The sequence below is a fragment of the Amblyraja radiata genome, chromosome 14 (assembly GCF_010909765.2).
Source record: "Amblyraja radiata isolate CabotCenter1 chromosome 14, sAmbRad1.1.pri, whole genome shotgun sequence".
Lineage (NCBI taxonomy): Eukaryota > Metazoa > Chordata > Chondrichthyes > Rajiformes > Rajidae > Amblyraja > Amblyraja radiata.
In genome coordinates, this window is record NC_045969.1 from 29,881,009 (window position 1) to 29,902,614 (window position 21,606).

Below are 21,606 nucleotides of genomic sequence, written 5' to 3' on the forward strand. Positions count from 1 at the left end.
ATCATTGGGACATAGACCACTCAAGTGTAAAATGAGATGTTGTTCTTCTTAACAAACAAATTATACCAGGACAAGTGTTAATTTTAAATCTCTGCTCCAGTTCTCCATCCCATGTCCCAGCCCCCAAACATCGTCAACTCCATCTACCGACATCCCGCCAAAATCAGCCCGTCATCTTCTACTGTTTCCGATCAGCGTGACTTAACAACCCTCCCCTTGCTCATCGCCCACCATTAACCAGTTCAAGTATCATAGTTACACAAAAAAGCTGGGGAAACTCAGCGGGTGCAGCAGCATCTATGGAGCGAAGGAAATAGGCAACGTTTCGGGCCGAAACCCCAGTGTTGCCCGCGTCGCCCTGTTGCCTGACAGACACCCAGCGGCAGGGCCAAAGATTATAGAGGAGCTCCTCTATAATCTTTGGGCAGGGCAGAGCGAGGTGTGGCGGCCAGCCGACCGCCATTGACGGTTATGGGAGGTCGGGTGAACGGCCGAGGCGAGGCCGGCGCGTGCGGTGAGCGGGCTGTTCGGCACGAGGCCGAGGTGAGGTGAGGCCTCTGTAAGGCGCGGTTGGCTCCGGCCCCTGTCTGGTCGAGCTACTGCATTGTTGTTATTTGGTGTTAGGTTAAAAAGAAAAAGAAATCGCAGATGCTGAAAACCTAAATTAAAACAGAAAATGTTGGAAACACTCTGCAGGTCAGGTAGCATCTCTGGAAAAAGGAACAGGTTAAACGACCTTCGTCTATACCGGAGATATAGTTTTAGTCGTGTTGGAAGGAGCTGCAGATGCTGGTTTACACCGAAGATAGACACAAAATGCTGGAGTAACTCAGCGACCCGAAACGTCACCCATTCCTGCTCTCCGGATATGCTGGGATAGGATCTTTGCGCTGGGCGACTCCAGTATTTTATGTCTATTTAATAGTTGTATTTGTAGTGGGCGGGGTGATTGTCAGGTAATGCGGGCGGGGCATTTGTCAGGTGCGGAGGGCGGTGGAATGGCGGGCTTTAGTAGGCGGGGTGTGCGCCGAGCCGGCTGAGGGCTGTCTCACTACCTGCGGCGGCTCGGGCCTGCCACTGCAGGAACAGGTCGGCTGTGGTCATGGAAGTACCAGACTTCGGTTCCGATGAGGAGCGGGTGGCCAGGTACTAGTTGGGCCGGAATTCGCGTCGTTGTGATCGGGTGATTTCCCCGGCGCCGTGCGTGAGAGCGGTTGGAGGTCGGGTCTAAGCCGCCGCTTTTCTTTCCAGGGTCGACGAGTACGGGTTCGAGCGACCGGCTGGCAACGATACAGAGGAGCTGGTGTCGGATTACCAGGCAGTGCTGAGCCGTCGGGCGATCAAATGGCGCAAACTGTTGCAGGGCAGCAGACTGCAACGGAGCCTGAAAGGTGAGTCACGGGCTGGGCCAGCAACTGACGCCCTCGCCGCCCGGCCGGGGCAGTCCTGCACTGCCCCAACCGGACCCTCCTTCATTTTCGTATTTGTCCCACTACCCCAACCTGCAATCTCCCTTCTCTGCCCGCAGTGCCAACATTGTTCCTAAGATGCCAGTTTTTGTCCGTCTCCCACTTGTTCTCTGATAGGAATGGCGTTTCATCTCCCTTTGCTCAGTGTTAGGACCTGTCTTTCCTCTCACTGCGCCCCTCCCCCATGCATCCAATCATCATGATGCCAGACGAAATGTGTAAGAAAGAACTGCAGATGCTGGTTTAAACCGAAGACAGACACAAAAAGACGGAGTAACTTAGCGGGACAGGCAGCATCTGAAGAAGGGTCTCGACCTGAAACGTCACCCATTCCTTCTCTCCAGAGATGCTGCATGTCCCGCTGACTTACTCCAGCTTTTTGTGTCTATCATCATGATATCAGAGCCCGTCTCCCTAGAAATGCTGTGGGTATTGAGTGTTGAACCTAAAGAGTTGAGGTTGGTTGTATGATCCACACGGTCCTTTCCCGTCTGGAGTAACGTGGAGAGGTTCTTGATTGGTTGGGTATGTATCTCAGAGAAGGTAGTTACTCTCTCATGCATGTTGATGTAAGGCACGCATATTTTAAATTGTACTCGAACAATTGGAAATGAATTAAGTGTAACTATACGATGTATAGACTTACGGGTAATGTGAACAGAGAGTACATTTTGGAATATATGCTGGAGATACATTTAAGGAGTGTTTGTTTCCATTGCATGGATATTTAGTAATGTAAAATTTATAGATCAGCTGGATTTATTGAAATGAATAAGTGATGCTGTTCTACTTGTTTTGTTTGTTATTGAATTATTAAAATATATAGCATGGAAACAGACCCTTTAGCCCACCAAGTCCAAACTGACCATTGATCACCCATTCGCCCTAGTTCTATGGGATCCCACTTTTGGGTCCAGTCCCTACACACTAGAGGCAATTTACAGGAGCCAATTAAGCTATACACCTGCACATGGAAGGTTAGATTCCATGGGATCCAAGGACAGAAAGCTGAATGGATAGAAAATTGGCTTCATGGAAGGTAGCAGAGTGATGGTGGAAGTTTATTTTTCAGACTGGAGGCCTGTGGCTAGTGGTGTGCCTTGGAGTTCATTGCTGTTTATCATCTATATCAATGATTTGGATGAGAACGTACATGGCATGATTAGCAAGTTTGCAGATGACATTGTGGGTGGTATTATCGATAGCAAAGATGATTGTCAAAAATTGCAGCAGGTTATTGATCGGTTAGACGGGTGGGCTGAGGGATGGTTGATGGAATTTTATATTGAGAAATGTGAGGTGTTGTATTTTGGGAAGACTAACATGGGTATGACCTACCCAGTGACTGGTAGGACTCTGGGACTGTTGTCGAGCAGAGGGATATAGGAGGTGTGCACGTAAGGTCACTGGGTCATAGGGCTTGACGCACGGAGCCGCTCAATCCATCTGTAGGACATCCGTAACTTCCGGTATATGTTATTAATGCAAGAAACGCGTACTGTTCTACCTGCTAAAAAATGCCAAAATGTTGGATTTTTGCGCTGTAAAAAATTGTGGAAGTCGGGGTAAGCGTGAGAGACATGTACCCAACTTCAGAATTCCAAAAGTGAAGCGAAATGAAGGTAAAGGGAAGCGAGAGCTGAAGGGACAACAACAGCTAAAGTGCTTGGCGAACATTGGTTGTGCAGATATTGTAATTGAAAATATTGGGAATTATAGTGTTTGCTCACTGCATTTCATCAACAGTAAGGCATTATCTGTGGTTTTACTTGATTCCTTTGGTATCTAAAAAGTCAGAAGTGATAAATCTGGCTGTAAATTTTGCTTCAGAGGTGTTTTCTTTTTGTATGTAAAACCCCACTTGAGAACCATGGGCGATTTAAAAAATTTACAGCCAGGTTTATCACTTCTGAAACTTATTAGATGCCAAAGGAATCAAGAAAAAACACAAATGATGCCTTAGTTGATGAAATGCAGTGAGCAAATGGCCAATGTTCGCCAAGCACTCTGGCTGTTGTTGGCCCTTCAGCTCTCGCTTCTATCTACCGTAATTTCTCCTCACTTTTGGAATTCTGAAGTAGGCTAAAGGTCTCTCGCGCTTATCCCGATTTCCATAATTATTTACAGCGCAAAAATAGACAATTACGGCGGATTTTAACAGGCACGCTACGCTGGAAACAATGGTAAGTGCTTACCTGAAGTTCATCGCGTGTACTCCATTTGGCGTAGCGTGGCAACAGTACGGGTCATGCGTCGTGACCCGACTGCCGTGAAACCTCCCTATAGAAATGCAGTTATAGTCTGAAGAAGGGTTTCGGCTCAAAACGTTGCCTATTACCTTCGCTCCATAGATGCTGCTGCACCTGCTGAGTTTCTCCAGCATTTTTGTGTACCATTGAGTATAGAAGTTGGAAGGTCATATTGCAGTTATGTAAGAGATTGTAGAGGACACATTTAAAGCATTGTGTTCAGTTCTGATTATCATGTTATAGAAAAGTCGTCAAACTGGAAAGGGTGCAGAGAAGATTTATGAGGATGTTGCCAGGGCTCGACGGTTTGAGCAGGAAGTAAACAGCTATATAATATGATTTTAATGAGGTTTGCTGCAGGATAATTGTTAGCTTTGATACCAGGTAGAGCTTTCTGAGACAATAAGCTTTGCTTGGTTTTAATGCCGTTGCAGCACCACCCCAATTTTATACTGGCATATTTTTCTGAATTGTGTATGGCCTTACATTTCTTGTGAGGCCTGAATCTATATTCCAGATGAAATAACTCATTAATTAGTTTCTAAACTATTGGTCGAGACTAAGCTTAAAGGGACTTGGGAGTGTTATGGCTTAAAGGGACTTGGGAGTGCTGGTACTGGATTCCCAAAGAGTTAATTTGCGAGGTAAGGAAGGCAGTTGCAATGCTAGCATTTAATTTTTAGAGGACTAGAATATGAAAACGGATATAATGCAGAGGACTGGTCAGACCACAGTTGGAGTATTGTGAGCACATTTGGGCCGCATAACTGAGGAAGAATGTGCTGGCGTTGGAGATAGTCTTCGCCTATGCCTTTGTTCCTAGTACCAAAATGCACAACTTTACACTTTGCAATGCTGTATTCCACTTCTTTTCCCAATCTCCCAACCTATTCAAGTCCTTCTGCAGAGTCCCTGCATTCTCAGCACTACATGCCCCTTCACCTATTTTCGTGTCATCTGCAAACTTTGCTACAAAGCCTTCATTTCCCTCATCCAAATCATTGATATACTATGTGAAGATTAGCAGCCCCAGCACCGACCCCTGCAGAACATTGGCAGCCAACCAGAAAAAGACCACTCTTTGCCATATGGCGGCGTGGTCAGATTTTCCAAAAGGAGGGAGAGAAAGAATTCTCCCCTTAGAACCATTCTTCTTTGGAATAAAAATACTTCTTCTGAATTATTCCCAGAAATTTCTGTCATTGCTGTCTCACCATCATTCCAGCTGGGGTCCCTTTCAATCCCAATCAACTTTAGCCAGCTCATCCTTCAAGCCTCTAGTCACATTTGCTCAACAGTAATGCCGACACATCTGATTTCATCATCTCCCTCTCAACTTGCACGTTGAATTTTATCATATTATGGTCACTGCCTCCTTGTGGTTCCTTTACCATAAGTTCCCTAAACGATTCGGGAATTTCCTTGACATGGTAGGCTCAACTACAAGTTGTTCTAAGAAGCTACCTCATAGACAGTCTACAAATTACCACTCCTGGGGTCCAGTACCAACCTGATTTTCCCATTCTACTTGCATATTGAAATCTCCCATGACGACTTTAATATTTATTTTCTTACCTGTCGATTGTATCTCCTGATGTGATTTGTGCCCTATATCTTGGCTACTGATCGGGTGCCTGTAACTAACTCCCATCTGGGTCTTTTTGTCCTTGTGGTTTCTTAGCAAGGATTCTACATCTTCTGATCCTATGTCACTCCTTGCTAAGGAGTGAGGGGAGGGGGAAGAAGCAGAGTGGGAGGGGGTAGAGTTTGAGGGGTTGGGAGGGGCACGTCATCAGAGGGGAGGGCTGGTTCCCGAACGCAATAGTCGCTCGCTCCCAGCTGCAAAACGCACCTGTCTCCTACCCATTCTGGGGGGGAGGGGGCAGAGAGGGAGCGTGAGGGGGGCAACCAAAGAGAGAGGGAGGAGGGAAACGGGGCGCGCGTCAACCAAAGGACTGTGTTCAGCGGCTTCAATCCAGGGACGGGGGGGGGGGGGGGGGGGCTGGGCTGCGGGTGGGGTGGACGACCGGGCAGGCGGGCGACGTCACCAGCTCGTTTATTTTCTAAGTTATTTGAGATTTGTGCACATTTTCATACGTAATCCGAGAAATAAAGCATGAATTTTTCAGGTAAGACTATTTTCGACTCCACCAGGATAAAACTCTACAAGAACATATAAAAATTTTACCGTCAGGGCGTCGTTTTTTTCGAGCAGATGCGCACACACACACACACACACACAAAGAAGTGAAAGTTAAGAAGCCAAGAAGTACAGAAGACATAACAGGGGTGACGTCACTCGCAGTGCGAGCAGACGGCAAGCAGGCAGATCCATTGTGACGTCATCAGCGAGACTATCTCATTATTTTCCAAGTTATTTGTGATCATTTTCATAAATAACTCGAGAAATAATGATTGAAATTTTCAGATAAGGCGTAAATTGCTATCCGAATATGTAAAAATGTTAGCGTGTCGTGTCTTTTCGAGGAGATGTGAAACGCACATGAACATCACACACACAAAAATACAAATCCAAGATCAGACTTTTAATAGTTACTAGACCAAGTGGGACCGGTTTGGTCCCTGTCACACGGGAGGCCTGGTCCCCCAACGCTATATTCCACCACTCACCCATAGCCCCCACGGGAGGCCTGGTCCCCCAAACGCAACCCGTTCCCCAACGCAATACTCCACCACTCACCCATAGCCGACAACTACGCAGGGGCTGCTCATTTCGCCTTATTCACCATCCCTCATTTTTAAACTGTAAAAAAAAAATGCGCTTGCACTTGCTAGCTAGCAGAACTCTGTGTACTGTGACTTTAAAAAAAAAATGCATTTCACTTCCTAGGGCTAGCAGGACTCGGTGTACTTGGAGAGCAACAATGTTGCAAGCAGGGTTACAATCCCATTGTGTCACAGCTGTAAGGACAGGGAATAAGCAGCTATTTTTTTCCAAGTTTTTTGAGATTTTTGAACATTTTGATTAATAGCTCGAGAAATAATGCATGAAATTTTGAGATGAGACGATTTCGGAGTCCACGGGATAAATCTCTACCGGAATATATTAAAATGTTACCGTTAGCGCGTCGTTTTATCGAGAAGATGTGATTATACACAAACAAATACACACACAAATAAATACATCCACATACACGATCAGACTTTTAAGTATGTACCAGACCAAGGGGGACCCGTTGGTTCCTGTCCCCTCAACGTGGGGGGGGGGGTGGGGGCTGTGGCGTCTCACACACACACACACACACACACTAACCACCCCCCCCCCCCCCAAACATACAGGGGGAGAGGGTGGGGAGGGAGGTTGATGGGGGGGGGGGGGAAATGGTGGGGGACTCCCTAGAGAGGGTGGGGGGCAGAGAGGAAGGGCCCTCTTTCCCCCACCCCTCTCTCTTTCTCTGCTTCGGGAAGGGGGTAGAGGGGGATGGCATAGAGGCAGCAGCTATGTCGTAGAGCACAAGTCTCCCCATCGGGCGCCAGACCCGAGGTAGGCTACTGGCGTTGTTGACCAGAGCGAGGCCCGCAGCACTCTGAGGACTGAAAAACAGAGGAGGGCTGGCAGCACACTCACCAGCGTGACAGACGATCGGGCGGGGGAGATGGAGAGGAGGTTGTCCCCTGTGACGGGCGCGACGGCGACTTTTCAACTGCGCTTGTCCGTGGCGTCGCTGCCATAATGAAGGCCGCCGCCATGTTGTTGAGGAGCAAAGATATTGTGACGTCATCAGGTCGCTTCATATTCAGTTGTATTTTAAAAACAATTTTAGTAAAAAAACTCGGGGGAAAAATTAACCAAATTTTCATTTGTGGAGATTTTTGAATTCATGAGGTAAATCTCTACCGGAATATGTAAAAATGTCTCCGTTACCGTGTCGGGTTTTGGAGGAGATGTGACTGACAACCAAACAAACAAACTAACGAAGAGAGTTTTAATAGTTACTAGACCAAGTGCAGACCCGTTGGGTCTGTTCCCCCAACGTGCGGCTGTGGGGGGGAGGCGGCATGCAGTGTCACACACACTAACTATCTCCCCCCCCCCCGCACTCACGCTAATTACCCCCCTTGATATTATATTACAATTATTAATTTGCTCCTTTTACCCCATAACGACTATCTACTGATGCATAGCCCCCAATTTGCAGTCACATCTAGAGGGGGGGGGGGGGCGGGGGTAGAGAGAGAAGGGGCAGAGACAGAGAGAGAGGGTGAGTGAGAGGGGGGTGAGGTGGGGAGCAGGGAGGGAAGAGGGTAGGGGGTGTGGAGGGGAGGGAGGGAGGGTGGGGGAGGGGGAGAGAGGGTGTGCTGAGAGGGGAGGTAGGGAGCAGGGAGGGAATGGGGTAGGGGAGGAGGGGGTAGAGGGGAGGGGAGAGGGAGAGAAAGGGAGATTAACGGGGGGGGGGGGGGGAGAGAGAGAGGTGGAGAGAGAGAATGCCTTTTTACTCAACCCAAACCCCCCAAACAACCATTTGCAGGCAGTGCTTTTTTCCTCAAACTAACCATAACCATATTTTCATTTTCAAACCGAATTAAGGGTACTTACTCACAGCTGTGTAGACATTTGTTCAGTCATTCAGAGCCAGACCTCCATGTTGTAGAGACTGATTGGGGCACACCACTTCCTGGTTTTATAGTCCCTCCCCCTCCCACCAGCAGGAGCAGCAGAGAGAATGGGGAATTTTGTAAAAGCATTAATATCTCTGTCATTTTTCATCGACGGGAAAAATCCTCGGCACACATACGGTGGAGGGGGGCTCTGAGCGAGGTGGCCAAAAATGACGGCCGTAGGTGGCGGCGTTCTCTCGGAAATCGCAGCACAGAAGGCCAAATCAGGTCAAGAACAGACTTTTAGTAATATAGATATGATGTGATAATAGATATGATAAGATATAAATACATCAGAGGTTAGAAAGATGTAAAAACATCTGGAAAGCTGCTTATAGCGTGGGAAACCTCTTGTGGAGTTTAAATACTATTCAGATTATGCAAAATGGACTATTACGTGAGATTCTGTTGAATATCTAGAGGATGACCGTAGTGGGTGAGGATTTTACTGTGGGGAAATGAATTAAATTTAACTGACTGTGGCAATTAACTTGGCATATGAAAAGCCTACAGCTAGGCAGCAGTTTGAAAGCCTGTTTACATAGATCCTACTGTTTTGGAAAAAACAGATCTGCAGCTCCTTCCATCCAAATTATTTATATAATATCACTATACCAGGGTATTCATTCATTTTTAACGAAGGAGAAAGGGAAAGGATTTATGAAGTGCTTCTATTGAAATTGAAAGGCTCTTTCACCCAGAGATAAAATATATGACTGAATAAAGATGTTTATCATATCCAAAATGGTTCATGAACTCCGAGAGAAGCAAGCCACTTCTCTGCCAAATACTTCTAGCCTGAATAGCACCATCATTACCTTGCTTGAATAACATGTTCCTGGGGCCTTAGTGTGGGTGTGGAGACTTTTCTGTTTAGTCACATTATTGAAAAAAATCTTTTTTGACATTTTTATTCAGTTAATTTTTTAGGTTCCAATCCTGCTCTGGAACGTTAGTTTGCATGGGGTCCAGGGAGTGCTAGCCGACTGGATAGAGAATTAGCTTAATGGAACGAAGCAGAGGGTGATGGTGGAATTTTATTTTTGGACGTCATGCCTGTGTCTTGTGATGTGCCTCGGGGATCAGTGCTGAGCCTTTTACTGTTTGTGGTTTATATCAATGATTTGGATAACAATGTACAAAACATAATTGCAGATTACACAAAAATAGGTGGCATCATAGATAGCGAAGAAGATTATTCAAAATTGAAGTAGGATCTTGATCAAGTTGGGCAGATGGGCTGAGGAATGGTTAATGTAGTTTAATACAGATATATTTGCACTTCTAGAGAAGACAATGTTTTTGTTGGAGTGCTGATGGTCTTGTCGTTGTGGAAAATTCTGCTGAGCCTGTTCGAAAACAATAATGCTGAGGCTAAGAGGAGGACTTGCAGTACTAATGTCTAATCATTTGCACATTCTCTTTTCAATAATGTCCAATGATAGTGTCATGGCACCACCAGCACTTGCTCTGGATGTACATAAATTGACAATAGTAAACAACCGTATCCTGGTTAATTCAGGAATTACTTGTTTTTCCTTGCTACTTGTTTGAATTTGTTTTTAAAAAAGCGAGAAAACTACTTGATCAGAATCAAAAATTATGGCGAGACCATCAGTGAAGGTGATCTTGAGTGTTATTGTGTTAACTTGTGTTTAAAATATTAATCACTTTTATTCCCATAAAAGTAAAACGATATATCAGAAAAGGCATTCCAAACGAATATCGTAGTCTCATCTGGATGACTGTGAGTGGAGCCCAAGGACAGATGGAAAATAATCCAACTTACTACAAGAAACTGCTGGAAATGGAGGAAGATCCAAAGCTGGTTGAATCTATTAGAACAGGTACCAGATGCATATCATTAAACTAATAATAACTCTTGTAATCTCATATGAAGTCCTAAAGTTAATTTGTGTTATGTAATCACAGGAGTGTTGCATGTGATGGGGTAGGATACAGGAACAGATGAAGGAAGGGAAACATGAAAGTGGGAATGTTTGGGTATCTCTGATCTTAAGGCCAGTGTGTCAGTGGTTTGTCTTATTTCCAAGGTCTACTAAAGCGACACAAAAAAAAATAGTGCATTTTTCTGTTGTTGCCATCTTAAAAACTAAAAGAGGCAAAATAATAACATGATGTTTACATAAGAAGGTACCAGAGAACAAAATAGAGTTACAAGACTGCAGATGGTGGTATTAGAGCAAAATACTAACCGCTGAATGAACTTAGTCAGGCAGCATTTGTGGAAGGAAATGAAGAAGTGACATTTTGGATTGGGACAGTTCTACAGACTGATGGAGTAGAGGAGAGATAGATGGTAGAAAAAGATGAGGGAAAGGAATGGGGCAAAAGCTGACAAGTGATAGTTGGATTGAAAGCCTCCCCGGAGCTTCTGACACTGGTCCTGCCGCCGTCTCCTCACTGCCTCCCCGGGACGACTGACACTGCTGCCGCCGCCTCCCCGGCTGACCGTGGCGGCTGACACCGTTTCCACTGGCCCATGCCTTTACTCCAGCCTCCACGGGCCTCCACCAGTGACTCTGCCTCCCTCCACCGCCCACCAGCAGGCCAGAGTGTCTCCACCAGTCCCCCTCCTCTTGGACTCCCCCAGACGGCCTTTTACCCTCTTTAGGCACGGTGGCTCATCACCCTCCGAACAAACACCACCAGCGGCCGATATGTTCAACCCGCAAGGGCGGCAGGTGGTCCGGCCAGCCAGCCCCACCGTACGGATCCCACCCCCAAGACGGTGACAGAGGGTTCCTCCCCATGTTCTGCTGCGGTGCTTGGGTCTGCTTGTGGCAGCAGGGCAAAGACCCTCTTCAACTTGGGCATCAGACCAGACAGGCCTACACAGCACCATTGCTCACTATCTCCAGACTTGGGGAAGCATGATCCAAGGGAACTTTCTGTGTCTCCAGGATGGACTGTCAACTGGCAAGCTCGGACTCTGAACAGAGGACATGACCTTCACGGGCCCTGTCCACAAACACACCCAGGTCACCCACCCCTGAACCAACACCCGGAGCTCCCCCACATCTGCACCTTGCTTTGTGGATAGGGCTAGCATCTCGGAGCTTTCTTTAATAGCCCCACATCCAGTGGATCACTGCACCTGTCACCCTCAGACACAGCCTGGACAAAGGGCTCAGGCTGGGGTCCCATCGCCACAACTATCACTTCTGGTAATCCCACCACTGCAGGGCCACGCAATGGACATGACTCAGGCACACGGCTGTAACAGCTGAGTATTTCTCCCCCACAGGAAGCTCCTGTACCTCAGGGCTGCTCTCTACTTCAGATGATGGGTGCCCCTACTTTTCTTTCTGTAAGCCTTCAGGGGCCCTAAGACCTCCATCTCGGAGGAGGTCCCTGCCTCTGTCACACTGGCCCACTTCCTGGCCCCGTTAGGTCAATTTTTAATCTCCCCAGGGTTCATCTGGGCTAAGGTGGCCTTGATGTTTTATTTTTTGCCTTCTTACCCTCAGTACGGGCCTCAGCCCCCCACCCCGGCCCAAGACACACTCTACCCTGCAATTTAGGCATCCTGGGCACCGAGGTAGAGGGTGTAGCCAGGATTCTAGGGCTTTTTTTTCCTGAAAGTGCCCGACACTGCAACTGGATACCAAAATTGCCCTTGGTGTCCCCCTCCCACACCACCTGCATGAACAGCTGGCGTTGAAACAAAAGGACATGACAGAGGCTGCTCTCCTGAAGACCTGAGTGGGATTGGAGTAATATCTGACCGCTCATCCCCCAGAAGAGGGAGATGGAGCTCATCAGGCATGAAGGGAGGGCCGTTGGAGAGTATTACCCATTGTACTTCATGGGTCCACTGGCAGGAAAATCCCACCCACCAAGATAACCTTATTCAGGTCGCAGCCTGCTCGGTCTTCAAGAAAAACACAGCCTTTTCTGACATCCTTCAGACTGCGACAATGATTGAAGGAACAACAACCCCAGCCATTGCCTTTACACAGCTATCAATACTTATGTCAGGCTGCACATTACATGCCAGGAGTGGATGAAGTAGCAGCTACACTCGTTTAGCTCGACTGAGCACCCATATGAGATTGATTAGTCATTTTATTGTCACAGCTTTCCTCACTTTCTGCAACTCCACTAATTTTGGTGTTGTCTGAAAACTGATTCCACCAACTCATCTACATTTATGTCCAATCATTTAAATAGATGACAAGCAACAGAGATCCCGACAGAACACCACCAGTCGTAGATCTCCAGGCAGAGTAAACACCATTCCTGATCCTTTGATATTGTTTTACTTTCAATAAAGGTAGAGAGAATTTTAGTGGGTAGTGCAGACACTGAGATCTTTTGATCTTTTCTTTCTTGCTAATTCTAAACCATGGTGTGGCTCTGAAAAAGTGTCAGATGGATATGTACAAGAGGAAAACAATTTGAAATCAGTGTTGGTTAATAATGCCTCATAACAAATAGCTTTTATTTTCAGATATTAACAGGACGTTTCCTGACAATGTGCAGTTTCGCAGAACCACTAACCCCTCCTTTCTGCAGCCACTTTTTAATGTTTTGGTGGCATATGGAAATCACAACAAAACAATTGGTTATTGCCAGGTATGCAAGATCTTTTCTTTAAGGGCTTTGTCCAGATCAGTGTTCAATGTCTAATCTTTAAAATCACGTGATCTGCACTGGGTGCAGGTCATTCTCTACAATGTTCTTGCCAAAAAGAAACACCCAGGCATTTAAAGTAGTGCCAAGGTGACAAGAAGCGGGTCCGTATTGTGAGGAAAGATTGTAAAATCTGAATGCCATCCTTTGAAGGACAATACGATGTGCCATCTGTACGGGGCTTGTATGTTCTCCATGGGTTTTCTCTGGGAGCTCCGGTTTCCTCCCTCATTCCAAAGACGTACAGGTTTGTTGTTAATTGGCTTTGGTAAGAATTGTAAATTGTCCCTGGTGCGTAGGATAGTGTAGTGTACAGGGTGTAAACCTTGGTCGGCACAGATTCGGTAGGCCAAAGGACCTGTTTCTGCACTGTATCTCCAAACTAAACTAAACCAAACTTTAAAATTAATCAATGAGGAAATCTTTCCAGAGTATATAGAATATTAGAGGAGGGTAACTCAGTCCTCTTACTATTTCCAGTTAAATCTCAACCAACAAATAAGTGGAGAAGGGTACTGGTTAAGTGTACTAGATGTCCAAATTTAGATGGGAAATACCAGAAATATACATTTCAGACATTTTGGGAGTGTTAACTGTCGTCCTCCCCTAGATTTGGAGATCTCCACAAACACTGTCCAGAAGTGTTTAGCACAAGGATCAATGTGAGGAGGAGGAGGAGGAGTGTGGAAGCACGACTTGGATGTGATAGCATCTGTTTGATTCCGAATTCACAATGAGAAACTGGTTCATATGCACACTTCTAAATGGCTCAATACTTTAAGCAACTGATCTAACCTATCCCGCTTAATGCTTTTGGCTTTTCTTAAATTTTGGATCTTGCTCTGTGTCTGTTCTTTTGACAGATGTTCTCGATGAATGGTCTTTACCATTATTTTTGTTTATTGTCATAGGTCGCCTTGTTTTTCTCTGAAACCTTAACAGTCATACAGCATGGAAATAGGCCCTTCGGTCCAACTTGTCCACACCGACAAACGTGTGCCATTTACATTAGTCCCACCTGCCTGTGTTTGGCCCATATCCCTCTAAACCTATCCTACCCATGTACGTGTATGTTTCATAAATGTGCGATAGTACCTGCTTCAACTACCTCTTCCGACAGATCGTTCGATATGCCATCCACCTTTTGTGTAAAAAAAGTTACCGCTCGGGTTCCAATTAACTCTTTCTTTCCCCCCCCACCTTGAACCTATGTCTGGTTCTTGATTCCCCTACACTGGGAAAAAGACTGCATTATTTCTGATCTATTTCTCTCATGATTTTGTACACCTGTATAAGATCACCCCTCATCCTCACGTGCTCCAAGGAATAAATGAATAGGGGCCTGCTCAACCTCTCCCTATAGCTCAAGCCCTCGAGACCTGGCAACATCCTCATAAATCATCTCTGCACCTATTCCAGCTGGACAACATCTTTTCTATAACAATGAGTAGGGTGGAAGTTAATGGTAAAGTTGATGGATTCAACGAGTCCTTTAGAGATGCAGGATTCAACTAGTCCCAATCCAGTTGTTGATGCAATAGTGGGGGAAAAAGCTGCCATTCTGAGCTAGCAGAGAAAATAGTAAAGAATGTGTATATTGGGGGATGTAAATTATTTTCTTCCCATCCATGGAATAGAGTAAACTGTGGCCCCAACTGACCCTGTGAACAGATGATGAAACATCTCTTAAGAGGCAAAGAGCTATTCAGCATGGAACTGGACACTTTGGCCCACCTTGTCCATGCCAGCCAAGTTGGCATACTGGGCTAGTCACATTGACCTGCAATTGGCTCAAAGCCCTCAAACCCTTTTTATTGCTTTTAGGGGCAGCACAGTGGTCCAGCGGTAGAGTTTCTGCCTTACAGCGCCAGAGAACTGGGTTCGATCCTGACTGTATGGAGTTTGTACGTTCTCCCTGTGACCACGTGGGTTTTTCTGGGTGCTCCAGTTTCCTCCCACACTCCAAAGACGTACAGGTCTCTAGATTATTTCGCTTTGGTAACATTATAATTTGTCCTTAGTGTGTTGGATGGTGCCAGTGTACAGGGTGATCGCTGGTCGGCCCGGACTCGGTGGGCCAAAGGGCCTGTTTCCGTGCTGTGTCTCTCAAGTCTAAAGGCTGGATCCATATCTATCCAAATGTTTTTAAAAATTGAAATTGTATCTGCCTTCTAACTACCCTCAGTGAAAAAGTTGCACCTGAGGTGCTTCTTAAATTTTTCCCCTCTCACTTAAGCACATGTCCTCTAGTTTTAGAATCTTCTACCCTTGGAAAAAGACTGAGCATTCACTTTATCCATGCTCTGTTCACTTTATCATGCCCTCTATAAGGCACAGTGTAAATGCTAGTTGCAATTTCTGGTCTCCTCCTGGGCAAATTATATTTCAACTCCATGAATCCAAGAGTGGGTTGGTTTTGGAATATATGAGGTAGTAAGTATTATGATCGGAAGCTCTATATTTATGCTTAGTGTGGTTTAAATTTTGTTTGCCCAGGAAGTTACCAGAGCTACAAGTGTTCTTGTGGTTTCCTCCTGTTATTTTGATGTGAAGGAAATGTTGTTTAATGATTATGCACAACCTTATCTTTCTTAAATGTGCTCCATGTAGGAACTGAACTATTTTGAGTGTTGTGATCCTTAGAATAGCTTCAATCATCAAAATATATTTGCTAAGTCTTTGTTTCTCATTTTTGGGGTGAGCCTTAACCTTCTCAACTCAATGTGGAATTCCTGATGGTACTATTTTGGAGAAAATCCAGGTAATTCTGTGAATCCAGAAAAATCTTGTGTCCTGTTTTCTGTCGGACTTTTAAGTCAGGTTATCAAATCATTCTTGCCTTGTTTGTCAAATCTTGGGTATTTTTCTACAGTTAGACCCTCAAAACTTTTGCCTTGGAATGTGCTTTGAGAAAACAGTTTATATTGCCCTCACTCTTGCCTGGTAGAAGGAGTTTCATGACCAGTATTGCCTGATTGGTTTTTGCAATAAGAAAACTACAGAAGAACACAAATTAGTACCCACAAAATTTTAAATATGGATAGACACAAAATTATTTGATATGGACTCTAATCTCGATGCAATGAGATCAGTCGCTTGGCTAAGGAGAGCCCTCTAGTAAGTGTAGAGAGAGGAGAAAGGAAATGACAGATGAAATAATTCTTCAACCATATTCCTTGATTCCCTTCCTGAGCTTTACTTTGGGTTGTAGTGTGGAATGTTGCAGCTTTGTAACTGATATTAATTCCTACATTTACCATTTGTCATTTAAATCGTTTATTTTTACTGTTTATAAATGACCAAATGCCGAACCATGGAGATTTCCAAACAAAATATCAGATTTATCGGAGTTGTACTATATCTAAGGAACTATCTCTTATATCCAGACTTTTTGCAGAAAGTCTGATATCTAGAATTGATTGTTCTTCATGGAATCCAATAGTATCAGTGAGCTGTTAATGGTGGGTAGTGCATTGTGCAGTGAGAAAGCTGGTGTGCTAGTCTTCATTGCGTGATACGAAGGCAGGTATGTTCACACCCAACATTACTGCACATTTCATGCACAGCTCAACAGCACCAAAATTCTGGCATTGAAAGCTACAGTAAAGGGAAGCCTGATTGATGGGTAGTTTAGCTTTTGAATTACAAAAAGTGACGTTGATGGGGCAGGGGTGGGAAGAGGAACATAGAGTAAAGCTGTCAGTTGCTGCAGAAATTCTCAGTTCCTCTGGAATTCATGATAGTGTGTTTGAATTTGGTACAAGCACCAGTTAGAAGAGCAAGTGTGTCGACAGTTAAGATTAAACTTGAACGAGCATGAATATAATTTTGTGCAGGATTGAAATGGATAATGTGAACAATCCACATAATACCTCTAGGAATCTGTATGATTTCTGACCATCCATCTGATAATTGACACACAACACAGACAAAAGAGCATAATCATCTTCTGACAGCCCCGTTAACCCATTTGACTTGTTCTTGCACTATCAAAGATAGTTGCTTGGTTCTTTCCATCCCTCCTGCTGCATTCTCTGCACCATAAAATTACTTTTCTCTCTTTCCCAGAGTTAAAGACATGTTCTCAACTGTAAATATTTAACTGACTCTCTCACTCTGACTCCACAGGTACTGCCTGAACTGCTGAGTTGCCAGCATTCATTTCAGATTTCCAGCATATGTAGTTTTGTTTTTGATGTCCATATTGAACCTTCATGGTTTAGGCTGTTTCTTTCCTTTATCCACAATTAAATCTTAACCAAGTTTCTATTTTAACTTCTCATGGGTTTTATTTTTGTCAACATTTTCTTTTAGAAACTGTAACTTTTTGTTTAATTTGGGTTTTTTTAGGGAATGAATTTTGTTGCTGGATACTTGCTCATAGTGACTAAGGATGAAGAGAAGTCCTTCTGGTTGTTGGACTCGTTGATTAAGAAGATAGTGCCAGGTATGCCAGTAGCTTGCAGATGTGCATATTTTACTGTGCTAGTATCATTCACACTTTTTGAGCATTGGATTATAGTGTTCATTTGTTTTGGCCCCATTACGGGAAGGATGTGGCGGCTTTGGAGAGGGTGTGGAAGAGGTTTATGTCAAATATAGAGTTTTATTGTCATACGTCCTGAAACAACAATGAAATTCTTACTTGCAACAGCACAACAGATATGTAAACCTATACTAAGCAGAGAAAGTTCAGAGTATATTATATAATTTATGCAAACGGAAAAATAAATAGACCATAATATTGCAAAAATGTGTCCCCAAGTCTCTATGGTTTGGAGCCTATTTGGAGGTTGTAGTGTTTAATAGCCTGATAGTTTTAGGCAGAGCTGCCATGTAGTATGGAATTTCCGTATTTTGAACGGAAATGCGATAATAATACGGATGTATGGATTTGCTTTGTAAAATAAGGATTTTTAAAATATCGGCCTGGCTTCCTGTTTCATCTTGCTGCTTAAAAAATGCAAGGATATAAAATGTCATACTGTAACTCTAAAAATTATAGCAGATTAAATCTACTAGTATTTTAAATTTAAAGATCTGGATGATTATTTTTGTAAGTTTTGATCTGCCTGCTACAGGTTTAAACAGCACTGTCAATTTAGCGCATGGGAATTTAAACAAACAGCGCTATGGGTTCTAATTATAGCACTACCAACTGGAGCGCTATTGCCTTTACATGTAGTACTATGGGCTTTACACATAGCGCTATGGCCACAGCGCTATGGGTCATAATCTGTTCGGGGAGGGAGGGAATATGAGAGGGGGGAGAAAAAAAGGAAGGAGAGAAGGAGGAAGAGAGGGAGGGAGGAAAAGAGAAGAAGGGAGAGGGAGGCTTCCAAAATGGCTTCTACATCATCAGCTGGTGCTAAAAGCAGGAAGCAGTCATTCAAACAGAAGTATACAAAGAGATGGAAATGAATGCACTGCCAAGTAAGGTGCGTAGAAAACATGTCAATTGGTAACAAAGTTATGCATTCTTGTACTCTTACATGGGCATGACCACACATAAAAAAAACATTTTTTTCAGCAAAATGGCACCGCATAAAAATACTGATTTCCTCAGCAAATTACAGATTATCAGGTACTAGAATACTGAAATGCTCTGACAAAACTTGGCAGCTCTGTGTAAGGAAGAAGCTGCTCATGAACCCGGACGTTACAGTTTTCAGGCATCTATACCTTCTTCCAGATGGAAGGAGTAAAATGCGAGCATGGCCAGTGCGGTGCGGGTCTCTGATGATGTTGGCTGCCTTTTGCGGCAGCAACTCTTATAGATTACTTAGATGGTGGGGAGGTCAGTATCCGTGCTGGACTGGGCAGGGTTCACCACATTTTGCAATCTTCTTCCTGGGTGTTCGAGTTGCCGAACCAAGCCGTGATGCAACCAGTCAATATGCTCTCTAATGTACACGAGTAGAATTACCAGAATTCTACATGGATTAGAGGGTATATTGAGAGGTTAGACAATCTTGAATGATTTTCTGTGGAGCATCTTAGGTTGAGGGTAGATCTGGTAGAAGTATATAAAATCATCAGGCATATGAAGGGTAGTCAACCTCTTTCAAGGATGGAATTATCCTTTCCTGTTTAAAAGAGATGTGCAGGACATTTTTTTGTTTTTTTAATATTGAGGTTAGTGAGTGTTTGGAACATGCTGCCAGGAATGGTGGTGGAGGCAGATGCTGTAGTGCTGTTTAAGAGATGTTTAGATATGGAAGGATATGAATCATGTGCAGGCAGATAAGATAATCTATGTGTAGGAAGGAACTGCAGATGCTGGTTTACACCGAAGATAGACACAAAAAGCTGGATTAACTCAGTGGGTCAGACAGCATAACTGGAGAAAAGTGGTAGGTGACGTTTAGGGGTCAAAACCCTTCTTTGGACGGAGTCAGGGGAGAGGGAAATGAGAGATATGAAAAGGTACATGGAAAAAATGAATGCAAAAGGCAACGATGATCAAGGAATGGTAGAGCCCACGATGGTCCATGATGGCTATGGGGAAGGTAATAACGAGTGATACAATCAGTGAAACTTAGCAGGACGACAGTGAAACTAGTGCGACGGCTACTGTGGGGTAGGGACATAGTGGGGATGCAAGGGTTACATGAAATTAGAGACATCAATATTCATACCGCTGGGTTGTAAGTGGAATATGAGGTGCTATGCCTCCAATTTGTGTTTAGCCTCGCTCTGACAATATCGGAGGACCAGGACCAGGACCAAAAGGTCAGTATGGGAATAGGAAGGGTGGTTAAAGTGTTTGGCAACCAAGAGATCGCGTAGGCCAAGGTGGACTGAGTGAAGGTATTCAGCAAAACGATCTCCAGTCTGCGTTTGCTCTTGCCCATATATAAGAGTCCACACCTGGAGCAGCGGATTCAGTAGATGAGGTTGGAGGAGGTATGTGAGATTAATCTATGTTGGCATCATGTTTGGCACAGACATCGTGGGCCGAAGGGCCTGTTCTTGTGCTGCACTGTTTTATATTCATACTGCCACGTGTAAATGGCAATGGATCTGGTTTAAACAAAACAATTTGAACAATTCGGCATTTCCAGGCAAGTTCAAAATTTTCAAACAGGAGCAGAAATGCTGGAATACTTAGCAGCCCAGGCTGCATCTGTGGGAAGAGAAACAGTAGACATTTCAGGTCAGCTCTTCGTTATAACTAGGAAGTAGACAAAATAAACTTGTAAAGTTGCAGGGAGGGCAGGGGAGGAGGATGTCTCCGAACGGATGAAACTGGGGAGACCAAATGAGGATAAGCTGTAAATAAGGTTTACTGGTCAGGAAAGAACAGGATCAGAGAGTGTGAGCATTGACAAGAGTATAGGGACTGTGAAATGCAATGCAGGACATACCCGGAAGATCAGGCTGCGCATGTCCTCCACTCAGTGGGGGGAGAAAAATGGAAATAAAAACAAACTAATTTACAGATGGATAACTGATGCAGACCAAGAAATCAGATTATTTGATGTTGGAGTTGAGCTATGTACCAGACCTGATTGTAGTGTGAAGAACCACTGGGGACTGATTCAGTTGGGGGTGGTCGGCTTCGTTAAACCTGTCTGTTCAATTCCCTACCCCTCCGGCTCTGCTAGATCATGAGTTTAACTTTCTGTCAAACCATTGGTACTAGTTTATTACTGTCACATGTACCAAGATACAGTGAAAAACTTTGTTTGCCAGCTATCCAGGCAAATTGTACTACATTTGAGTACAATCAACCCATACATAAGTATAACAAGTAATGCAAAGAGAAAAATACCAGAGTGCAGAATAGAGTGCAACAGCATTATAGTGTTACAATTTCAGAGAAAGTGTAGATAAAAATAGTCCGAGCCCCGGTGTGAAGATTGCGAGATCGGGACTACACCATTTGCTTGTAGTCTGGGGCAGAGCGGAGCTGAGTGGCTGTCAAACATTTAGTATCTTCTGCCTGACAGGAAAGGGGAAATGAGGGTGCAAGTGGCCTTTGATTGTGGTAGCTGGTTTTCTGAGGCAGCATGGTGTAGATGGAGTTAATATGATGGTGGTGTGGTGTGGGTTGCAGTTAGTTCACTTGATGGAATAGACAGTTGATGGAGGATGGCTGGTTTGTATGATGGACTGGATGTAGAGGCACTTCATTGTACTGGCACAGAATCCAGAGCACACTGACATGAAATGTCAATGGCAAATTGGATTAAAGAAATTCCCAAGGCTTTTTATGTGTACATTTGAAACAATTAATCAGGGACGAAATAAAGGAGGGAATTTATGTTAGGAATTGGAGGGTGTCAGCAAGGTACTAAAATGAGTAATTTGCATCTGTAGATGGTGGGAAAAAACGGGAGTACAAGGAAAAGTTGAATCAGTTGTCATCTTATTGAATGACAACACTTGTTCAAGGGACCAATTGGGGGGAGAGTTCCTTTCATAGTGTGTGGAGAGTCTGTGCCAGGGGTAAAGTTGTGGGGAGGGCAGGAGTGTTGAGAAGGAGGGGATCGGGGATAATGCCAGTAACTCACTCACCGCTGCTGCGGCGCTCCCGACGCGGAGCCACCGCATTGTAGCCGGGGATAGAAGCAGCTCGGGTGGCTGCGAGCGGCCGCCGGGACCCAACA

At 44.7% G+C, this 21,606-nt stretch overlaps 1 protein-coding gene across 2 annotated transcripts in view; it reads left to right on the top strand.

Moving 5' to 3' along the window:
- The first annotated feature begins 969 nt into the window (after positions 1 to 969).
- grtp1 (growth hormone regulated TBC protein 1) overlaps positions 970 to 21,606 on the top strand; it is a 57,997-nt gene continuing 37,360 nt past the window's right edge. Inside the window, exons 1-5 of one of the 2 annotated variants that reach the window (XM_033032968.1) lie at positions 970 to 1,146; positions 1,252 to 1,391; positions 10,027 to 10,185; positions 12,813 to 12,937; positions 17,345 to 17,441. In XM_033032968.1, the coding sequence (XP_032888859.1) occupies positions 1,103 to 1,146; positions 1,252 to 1,391; positions 10,027 to 10,185; positions 12,813 to 12,937; positions 17,345 to 17,441 (565 nt within the window). In that variant the 5' untranslated portion in view covers positions 970 to 1,102. The remainder of the gene's footprint in view (positions 1,147 to 1,251; positions 1,392 to 10,026; positions 10,186 to 12,812; positions 12,938 to 17,344; positions 17,442 to 21,606) is intronic. The other variant, XM_033032967.1, reaches the window with a different exon arrangement.